Here is an 11075-nt window from a genome sequence, read left to right on the forward strand (position 1 = left end):
TCTTAGTAGCATTGATATTTTTGGGATAAAATTGTAGGAAAAGACATAAGTGAAAATTGATGCCAGACGTTTAATTTGTGTGTGTGTGCTTTGAGACAGACACTTACAAATGAAATATCAATAAAACATTATAGCAACGAATACCGGCTTACAATAGAGATTCATCTTGCACTCATTATGGTAAATCGCAAAAACGAAGACCCAACACATAAAACTGTCAACAGTGTGTCTGTAGTCGTTGTTATTCTTCGATTTTGCAGTAACAATCATCTGTTAAAACTTTAAAGAGAAAACAATTACACAAGGAAAGAAATATATAGTTTATGTATATTTTACGTATTACATATTATTTCGAAAGAGGGATGTTATTTTTATATTAGATAATATCTACTGCACAGAGGCAACTAAAATCTATCGAGAGAATGGACATCTCCTCATTCGTTTAGTTCACATAATAAACAATACAATCTGACACTTGATAGGCCCATTGTAGAGTAGAGCTGGAGCAGAGAGGTATACACACGAACAATAATTGTAATAGATCAGTGAACATGGATTACAGTGATACCTTGATGAAATATAACTTCTTGTCACAAGCAAACGCGAGCATGTTTGGGGAGAGGGAAACCAAGTAACACCAATCATAACTAAGCTTCAGATTAAGTACCTTGAACTCAACTCTCTCCTTCAGGTTCAAACCATCAAGGTCATATAGCCTGATCACCACGTTATCATTCTTACGATCAACACTCGCTACATACAACCTGTCCTGCTCATCCACGGCAGCATACAGGTAGACACCGCTTGGAGCTCGTAGAGAATTACCAGCATTCCCATCCCTGTCATAGACCGTCAACACGCTTGGATTGTAACATGAACTCGTGACAATCAAACCCGACCTGGTAGAAGATACCTGCCTCGTATAGTTGTGTTTTGTTTGAACAGTGTGTTTGAGAGTGGATCCAGTCGGGTCATAGATATAGACTTGCTTCGTAGTGTTAGAGATGAGGATTTCATCTGATTGACTTCTGTTTAGTTTGAGAGAATAGCTATTGCCTTTAATGTGGATGGTTGATTTCCTGGACCCATTGGGAGAATATGTGTGTGCTTCATTGGTACCAGTCGATATGCATAACGACCTATCATTTTGAAACATAAGATCATAACACTTCATGATACTTGGTATGTGTGCATACTGCTCCTGTTTACCAGCTGAATCAATGGTATCTATACCATATGCATCCCAATATCCGATGGCCACACTATCATCAGAGTAGGGGGTCATACCCCACATCCGTCTCCGTAGACCTACACACTGAATGACTTGCAACTTGGGATCTGGTTCTGAGATGATCCCGATGTCCAGACGAGTTTTATCTGCAGGCCTGAACCTCTTCTCCAGGGCTTTCTTCGTTATGGCTGCAGCAGAAGTGCGATCAGTAGCCTTCTTTAGCATGGCATCCAGCTCCTCACAGAGCAAGGTATGAGCAGACAGACTGTCTGTCTCAAGACGACCCAGTCTGTCATTATCTACTAGTGTTATTGAACTACAAATACTCTTGATCCTCTTTCGATCGTTGGATTTCAAGGCGTTGAGGTCGTCATCGAAACTCCGCTTTATTGCATTGATGCGCTCGATGAGATTTCGATGATTTTCTTCAAGCTCTTTGGCCTTGATGTTGTAGGCTTGACCGACATCGTCCAGTAATCTATGCACGGCAGTGTATACTTCATGGCGTTGTACTTCCACATTCTGAATGTTCTTCTCCAGTTCTGATTTCTTAGTGGCACAACGCTGGACCCGGTCGTTCACCTAAACAAAACAAATAAGAGAGAAATAAAAAAGAACATTTTGAAGAATTTTTTATGCCAATTACATGAAGCTTGTTTGAAAATAAAAAAACAGATTTTTCTCGCGCCTAATGTTTACAATACATTAATACTTCTTTTTGTAGTATTGAAGATATGTAAAGTTATAATTTGTTATAATGTCATAACAAACGTCATGAAAAAGTGTTTCTATAATGTTTATGATCATATAGCTCGACAGAGAGTCTACTATTTCGGGAGAAAGTGGAGCGACCGAGCGAAAAGATTGCTTCTGTGAAATTGAAAAATGTGATCGGGTATAGTTTGAAAAATCACGTAAAATCCCAGCCTCCTTCAAAATAATGATTTACACGCGAGCAACAGCAAGAGCTTCATGTCTTGTGAGAGGGGTGGCAAAGTGTTGTCCCACCCTTGTAATGTTTTGGTCCTTATTTAGACAGCCGAAAGGACGACACAACAGCCTTCAGTTACATGGTTGATAACGTGTCTGTATTCTCTGTTCAACTTCTCTACAGGTCATATTACAATACACTATACATTGTTCTTGTACGAGTAACCAATGACAACCAGAAAGTATGGAATGCTAATTGTGCAGTTGTTCAAGATACTACAATCCTCCCTACCTGGATTAAAACCTTTCTATAATGAGATAAGTCAATCACAGTGTAGCTGTTGTTATTTCTATGGCTTGTTTGACATCATCAAACTGTAACAATCATTCATCAATGTGTTTTAGACCATGTAAGAACAAACTTTGGAAAAAACATCAAAACAAGTTGTAACTCATTTAGAGTATAAAACCAAACTTGAATATTAACCAAACTCAGCTAATTTGCACAAAGCCATGTATAGAACTCATGTACACATGTAATGGTTAAATAACTAACTTGCATAAGACAAAACTTGCTACGGATAGCCAGTATTACATATATACACTTCAAACAAGAAATAATTCACTTTGTGAGATCATGCAGAGCTTATGCATATAGCAATATACCATCTAATAAAATGTGAACTCTAAAAGTTGTAAATTAGGCTTTTAGGAAGTATTCATGGTTGAAATAAGCTGATTATGTAGTGATATATTTTCATATCAACAGATCAAAATTACCTATGACCTGCAGAGATCAATAACTGTTTGCTAGCATAAAAATCTTGTTCTTAGCACTCAAGTCTGTTTCAGTATAATAAAGCATAAAAAATGCAATTGACTGTTCTGTCATACATTGTAGGCATGAGGCAATAGCATCGAACAATATGAACTCAAATATCAAATATCATAGATTATAAAACATAGCAATCAGCAAATACACATGTACAAACCTTCAAACTGTGCAAAACTGATATTCATTCATAAACACAATATAATGGCAACAAATAACACCTTTTTACATTTTCCTTTCTTCTTTCCCTTTTGAAAAATAGCCAAGTGTACAAAATATTTTCTTTGCATGAACGTAGAAAATTAAACTGATTCAATTGGAATCCGCTCTTTATAAAACCTTATTAATTACTTCCAACTCCGTAATATTGAAGAGCAATATTTATAAAACTGAACCAGATTTCTGGAGGCTCTAGTTTGTGTTGGTTTGTTTGATTGGTTTTTTTTTTTTTTTTTTTAAGAAATGCAAGATTAAGAGTCAATGTCTCATCATTTAGTCATATTGTGCATTTCTCCAGTTTTCTTTGTCTTTGACTAGTTTATGAGTAATGAATAGACTGTGAACTAAACATAATCGCGCAACCGTGCTGGTTGTCGTCGATTGCGTCTAGGATTACGTCGCGGTTGCACAACAAGTTGTTGTCCTTGTGCATTATCATCACTAAGGTCAATTTCAATTTGATCATTGTTAGCAGATTGGTCACAGGGAATAGGACCAGTGTAACGCTTGAAACGTGATGCGTTTCGCGTGATGTAGTGATTACCATGACGTACAGTGATTCGTGAACCTTTCTTCCTAACTACTTTGTATGGTGTGGAAAGGTACGGGGACTGATATTTGCACACTATACCATCACGGCGGACAAGAACTGTGTCTCCTACATCGATATCCTTCTCGCGTGTTGTACCGTGACTATCCGCGTACGCTTTCATTTTCGCTTTCTTGCCACGATCGCGAGAGCGGAGTTGATTATCCGAATTTCATTCTTGAATGTCGGAGACGGGAACTATAGGCTCAGGGAGGCGAGTACGGACAGGTCTGCCAAACAGGAGTGTGGCAGGGGGGACACCAGTCGTGGTATGCGGCGTGGCGCGGTAATTGCGAAGAAATCTGTAGAGCTCTTGCTTCCACGATTTGTTTTGAGCGATGGCAGAGCGATAGGCTTTCTTCAGTGTTCTCATAAATCTTTCAACTTCACCGTTCGCTTGGGGCCACCTGGGGGTTACCCTTCTGTGCTTGAAACCCAGGTAGTCGGCAAAGTCAGCGAATTCACGACTGTTGAAAGGAGGCCCATTATCCGTACGGACGATATCAGGAACGCCGAAACTTGAGAAAATTCGGTCTAGCTTGGGGATGACTTGCTGAGCTGAAGTAGATGAGACAATTTCAACCTCGGGGAAACGAGAATAGTCATCCATAACAACAAGCAGGTGGTCACCTGACGGGAGATCAGCGAAATCAATGCTAAGTTCTGACCACGCTTTTTGGGGCAGAGGGGACATGCGCAGAGGCTCTTTGACATGCTCGATTGTGTTAGACTGGCATGTGATACAATCACGAACAATTTTCTCTGTCATCTTGTCAATAGAGGGAAACCACACTTTTTCACGGATAAGACTCTTTGTCTTTGTGATGCCTTGATGTCCCTCATGTGCAATATCAATGATGCGTTTACGAAGAGACTGCGGGACTACTATGCGATGTCCGCGGAGGAGAAGAGAATTGTCATACACTGTCAATTCCTCTCGAATAATGAACAAGCTCTGGAGTTCTGATTGGTTTTCAGTAGAGGTCGCAAGAAGGTCATGCCAGTTGTTGTTCTTGATGGTGCGAATGACGTGCTGTAGGACTGGGTCCTGTTTTGTGGCTTCAGCGATTTCGGACATTGATACTGACTTTGGAACTGCATGATATGCCACAAAACTAACATGAGCTTCCGCCATGGATTGATCATCGGATACGCTCATCACCGATAGCTGAGGATGTCGCGAGAGGTAGTCAGCGGGGTTATGCTGACCAGGACGATACTGGACGGTGTAGTCATACGCTTGCAGCTTCAGGATCCATCGTTCAAGACGGAGCGGTGGCTTAGCATGACAGTTGTTGAAGAGCGATACTAGCGGCTTATGGTCAGTTGTGACTACAAACGATCCACCATACAAATACACATGAAAATGGACAATAGCCCATGTGATGGCTAGGGCTTCACGCTCTGTTTGCGAATATCGAGATTCAACGTCTGTGAGGGCTCTGCTTGCCAACGCGACAGGAACCGTGTTCTCCTTGTTATGCTGAACAAGAAGTGCTCCCAGACCATGAGGACTGGCATCAACGATAAGTTCAGTGGTGCTGGCCGTATTGAAGTATGCCATGGTGCATTGTTGCGAAACTCTTTGCTTGATCTGAGCGAAGGCGTCGGCTTGGGCAAGACCCCATTCCCATTCACTATCCGACTTAGTGAGATGGCGAAGAGGTGCTGAAATCGAGGCCAGACCAGGGATGAACCTGGCACAGTAATTAACCATGCCTAAGAAACTGCGGACTTCGGACACGGTGCGAGGTTCAGGTACCGCTCGGATGGCTTCGATCTTTCTCGGATCAGCGCTAATGCCGTTGGATGAGAAAACGTGACCAAAATATGTGACACGGTCAGCAGCAAAGACACATTTGTCCTTGTTCAAGGTCAGGTTCACCTCACGAAGGCGTTCGAGTACAGCTTTGAGGCGAATGTCATGGTCCGCTTTGTTGTTCGCGAACACAAGAATATCATCACTTATATTCAAGACACCCGGTAGGTCTTGAAGAACAGCTTGAATGGTGTGCTGAAAGATCTCAGATGCAGATGCGAGCCCGAAGTTGAGTCGTTTGTACCGAAAAAGTCCGACATGAGTTGAGAACACTGTGTACGGACGAGACTCTTCATCAAGCTCTAGCTGGTGGTAGCCCGAGTTGAGATCCAAAGTGCTAAATGTTGTGGCACCATTCAAAGCAGACACAAGATCATCAACGGTTGGCGTGATGTGACGTTCGCGCTTCACAGCTTTGTTGACGTGACGCATGTCAACACAAATGCGGATGTTATCACTGTTACGCTTCGGGACAACAGTGATCGGAGAAATCCACGGAGTAGGTGTATCATGTACCGGTTCTATGATATCAAGTTCCTGCAATCTGTCAAGTTCCTGCTCCACTCGCTTTCTCATGTGGAAGGGAATCCTTCGGTGGGGAACTGCTACAGGAGGAACGGATCCATCAACATGAATATGGCATTGGTGATCTTTCAGTTTGCCAATACCAAGGAAACGATCCTTATACGACTGCTCTAGCTGAAGATTGTACGTGATATGAAGGAGACCAAGTGCAGTGGCAGTGCTACAACCCAGCAGTGTATCACCACTGTGCGTGACAACAAATATCTTTGTTTCCACTGTTTTCGATTTATACGAGACAGATGCGGTGAATGTTCCAACAACATCAAGCGGGACTGTGCTTCCATACGCATACACAGGAACGGAGGGCGCGTCAAGATGAGGCCTTGGTGTAATCGAACGATACGTGTTCTGACTCACAATCGTTACTGAGGAACCAGAATCGATTAAAGCTGAAATTGAGATCCCGTTGACCTCAATCTGAACAAACGGTCCGTTGGCTGAAGAAGAATTAACATTGAAAACATAGTCCTTTGTTTCAGCTTGCTCTTCCTTACTATGCTGAGCAGGTTGGTGATCACGCTGAGGCTCAGGCTGCGGAGAGCTAGTACAGCTGCATTGACATGCTGCTGTATGTTCAGTATGAATTGCGATAGAATTGGACTTTAATGGTCTAGATAAACAGTACTTCTGGAAATGATTCAATTTTCCACAAGAATGGCACGTAACCCCTTTTGCCGGACAGGGTTTATCTGCGGGATGTGGGAACCGACCACCACAATTCCTGCATGTGACTTTCTGTCTGGTCGCTTGCTGTTTTCCACGAGTGCGAAATTGGCGTTGGACAAAGTTCGGATTTGAGGGCTTGTCATGACGCGTAGCAGCGACAGTTGATTCTCGAGATGTAGCACTCTCCATCTCGGCTGCATACTGATCAGATTGCTCGAGCGTGCGGGCAGTATGAAGAAGTTTTTCGAGTGTAACAGTTTCACGAAGTGCGTACCTCCTCAAATTTTGCGATGTACACCCAAACACGATTTGGGATTTGATTTCCGCAGTTTTGTCCAAGAATTGACATGATGAAGCTAACTTCTGCAAACGGAGATGATACTGAGCAACAGTTTCATTGTTCAATTGTTTACACTGACGAAACAGATAACGTTCATATTCCACATTAACAGATGGAACAAAATGTTTCTCTAGCGCTTTAATGGCAGCAGAGTAAGATGTGGCTGTGTCTGGAAGTGTTTCAAAGATTTCCTGCACATCAGGACCGGAATAGTGCAGGAGCAACGCTCGCTTCTGGGCATCGTCTGTTACAGCAAATGCAGTGAAAAAGTTCTCTAGCCGTTTCACGTATTTTCCCCATCTCACACCCACGGTCGCGAGATCATCATGGCACTCAAAACGCTCAAACTGGGGTAAATTCATGTTGAAATGTTCTCAAAGTAACTTACGCAGTGACTCGAGGGACTGTGTCCATGAAAGTTCAGGTTCATGACGAAATCACACATCTTCGTCGCCAAATGTAATGTTTTGGTCCTTATTTAGACAGCCGAAAGGACGACACAACAGCCTTCAGTTACATGGTTGATAACGTGTCTGTATTCTCTGTTCAACTTCTCTACAGGTCATATTACAATACACTATACATTGTTCTTGTACGAGTAACCAATGACAACCAGAAAGTATGGAATGCTAATTGTGCAGTTGTTCAAGATACTACAACCCTCTTTACTAGAGATAAGTGCATTATTGTTTTCGTTCTACCCGCTTCAAGACCATATAATTATAGTTGACAGGGCTTGTTCAATGATTAAAAATATTCCAGCTATAAAAATGCGAGGAAGCCTAGTGATCGAGAGGAAAAAGAGAGCGTTTTATAAAGTTGATTTCGTATTTTACAGCACTTAAAAGCTACAATTTCTATTCTGTAATGTTATCAAATGTAATTGTGCTAAATTGTCTAGCTCGCCGGTGGTGCCTTTGCCTGCTCCCCCGTTATGGGGCCTCGGCGTAGAGCGTTCTGTAATTGTGTAGCTACAGCAGAATAATATCCATTGTTATACATCATAGCTAGTTCATACCATTTCCTTGATCTTCCCTTTCTCCAACGAGGAGCTACATTGAGGGAGTCGATATGGATTACTGAACAAACGCATTTTCTAATCTATTCAGAACTATTAAAAATTAATCGATAAATTAATTTAGCTGCCACCTTGATAGAAACAAAAATTTATCAGCCTCCTCGCTTTGATGCTTCTGAAAGAAAGGGTGCATCCATCAATGTACGATGAAGCGTAGCGACACAGAGAGAATTTTAGAATTTTGAATGGTGACCCTTTTTTTTTTAGAACCTCTTTTACACTGCAAAATTAACGATGTCAAACGTTTTTCTTCCGGCAAGGATGCACAAGGATGCGCCCCTCCTCGCTTCTGGCGCCTATGGTACCTTAAATGAAACCACGTTTACCTTAAGCCGTAACTCCTGCTCGAAATCAGCCTGATTCTTGATTTTGTGATTTTGATGACCGACGATCACGCACTTGAAACAGACGTGGACCTTACAATCCTCACAAAACATATCTTTGTTCTCTTGTTTGTGGATGCAGCACTTCTCGGATAGATGACCAATGCTGACCTTCCCGTTGATGATATCCTGTATGGATACAATCTCATGACCTTCAAAGAGTGATGTCAGCTGCTTATGGCTGTAGTCGCAATTAGTGCACATGTAGAAATTACACGTTTTACAGAATGAGACAGCATCTTGATGAAACTTGCAAGCAGTGCATTTTGGACGCATCTCAAGGACAGCATTCATCCCTCCACACTTGGCGTGGTAATCGTCTACGAGTCCGTTGACCGTCACGTTGGTGAGAAAATCATCGACACGGTTCGCAGACAACTCGGTGGTATTCCTGCAGAGAGGACAGATCATGTGACCAAGGTCTTGGTGAGACAGGTCATAGTTCTTGAGACATTTCCGACAGAAGGTGTGTCCGCATGAAGTCAGGATTGTTGCCTCGTCGAAGATATCAAGACATAGTGGACACGTCAGGTTTTCTGGAGAGCTTGGAGCTATCTCTTCCCCAGTCTTCTCGGCCATAATTGGTACCGAAATATCGGATTTTTGGCTATTACTAACACAAGCTCACTCTACAAATATATCCAATGTCCAATAAAGCTTACAGATTGATTAGCTAATGTGTAATAAAAGCCAACAGTCAATTCATGCAAGCACAAACAATAATGCAGTGAAGTAGTAGATTGTACCGTGGACCTACTATAATTGTACCAATACCGTGATTGTACGTAACAAGTGTGTCCTAACTGAATGCAGTTCTGTACCAATTTCTCACGTTGAATACAAATGTGTAACTTTGATCAAAAGTACTGAGTCTCTGTTCAAGTGTATACAGCAATACAAATATGATTCCAATGCTAAACTCGCACGAGATTTCCTGTACAAATAATACAGTTTGTGCATCATATAAATAGAAAGGGTTTTCCCACATAGAGTGCGCGCGCAGCTATCAAGCACCTTTGAACTGAATTTCATCCTTTTTATCTATAGAGGGCGACTTTTTAACTTTTGAGTTGTGGATATATTGTGCTGGAGATTCACTTTAGTAGAGCCCTATGTAAAAGAGCAAGACATTTGATTTGCTTTTATCATTTTTCTCTCATATTCTCTTCCTATTCTCTTCCCTTTTCACTGTCAAAATTTCTCTTAACCCTGTATACGTATGGAATCGTACGAGGCTTCATTTATTACAATGCAACATTAGCCTGGAAAACTATTTCACCACTTCCTCTCTTATAAAAATAAGTCATAATTTAGGCTCATAACGTACATAATAATGTGAATCGTGTCTGTATCAAGAGCTGATAATGAGAAAAAATTATCAAAGAAATATATGATTCATTTGAAATAATAATGTACCAAAAGTAATCATAAGAGTTCTGTTTGTGAAAGTGCATTTTAAGATACCAAATATTTTCATTGTTAAGTGAAAGGGTTGTTTTGGACCAGCAAAATAGCAGAAAAAGTATGAAACATGATAATAATAATAATAGCATAATAGTCCACTCCAAATTTTATTAAACCGAAACGGAAATTCTTGTTGCCCAATTGATCGTGAGCCCGGCAGCCACTGAGCAGCGCCAGATCGACGTTGCTCTATCCCTTATTGTTGAACGCCAAACAAGGTAGCAACAACTCCCATCTTTTAACGTCTTTTGGTATGACGCGGCCGGGGTTCGAACCCACGACCTCCCGGTTGTGAGGCGGACGCTCTACTGATTGAGCCAACACTCCGGTACAAAAACGGTGCTGGAATCATCTCTATCCAATGATTTTCACAGATTTGTTTTTTATCAAGATTTATATTATAGTGTTATCATTTTAATGACCTCGAAATCTCACAAAAGGTCTACACAATTTGGCCTAAACAAATACTCCTATATACTACACATTAATCAATATTTCCCGATAACTTTACAGTTTCTCTCGTACATGCTATGCTATTACATTTAAATGAACAGCAATCTTCTTTATCTGTAGTGGTTTCAAAAGTTTAGTGGTTCTGTTTGGATTAGTTCAGGTCATGATCAACAGGATAACAGTAATCTGCTGTAATTTCTGTAGATTAGGTGCTAATCAACATAAGTATTAATTATGAATATATATTTGATTTGCACAGGATGCTGGTGAAAGCATTATGTATCATGTATGTATGTTTACTTTATTTGTAGTGGTATTAAAGTGTTATATGTGTATTTGTGTAAATGGCCATTAACCAAATTGCAAATGCACCCTCCATTTATTTCCAAATTAAAGTTACAATCACAATAGGTTGAGGGAGAATTAGAAAGCACAATGGGTTTGTCTGTCAGTTAACTTGAATGCAACATTGCCCATTTTCATTCT

The 11075-nt window shown here is 41.0% G+C and overlaps 1 protein-coding gene across 1 annotated transcript; it reads right to left on the bottom strand.

The window, feature by feature from the left end:
• Positions 1-3973: 3973 nt before the first annotated feature.
• On the bottom strand, positions 3974-9251 carry LOC115922313 (uncharacterized protein K02A2.6-like). Its single transcript, XM_030981023.1, has 2 exons — positions 8616-9251; positions 3974-7558 (listed from the first exon to the last, which is right to left on the bottom strand). Exons 1-2 carry the CDS (start codon positions 9249-9251, stop codon positions 3974-3976), a joined length of 4221 nt encoding a protein of 1406 aa, XP_030836883.1.
• Between the last annotated feature and the right edge of the window lie 1824 nt (positions 9252-11075).

This window comes from Strongylocentrotus purpuratus, unplaced genomic scaffold, assembly GCF_000002235.5.
Source record: "Strongylocentrotus purpuratus isolate Spur 01 unplaced genomic scaffold, Spur_5.0 spur5_contig_821, whole genome shotgun sequence".
NCBI lineage: Eukaryota > Metazoa > Echinodermata > Echinoidea > Camarodonta > Strongylocentrotidae > Strongylocentrotus > Strongylocentrotus purpuratus.

Coding starts and splice junctions, on each gene's coding strand:
- LOC115922313 (XM_030981023.1), bottom strand. CDS start 9,251: ATGGCCGAGAAGACTGGGGAAGAGATAGCTCCAAGCTCTCCAGAAAAC. Junction 7,559..8,615: donor AGCAGGAGTTACGGCTTAAG/GTAAACGTGGTT, acceptor AATTTACCCCAG/TTTGAGCGTTTTGAGTGCCA.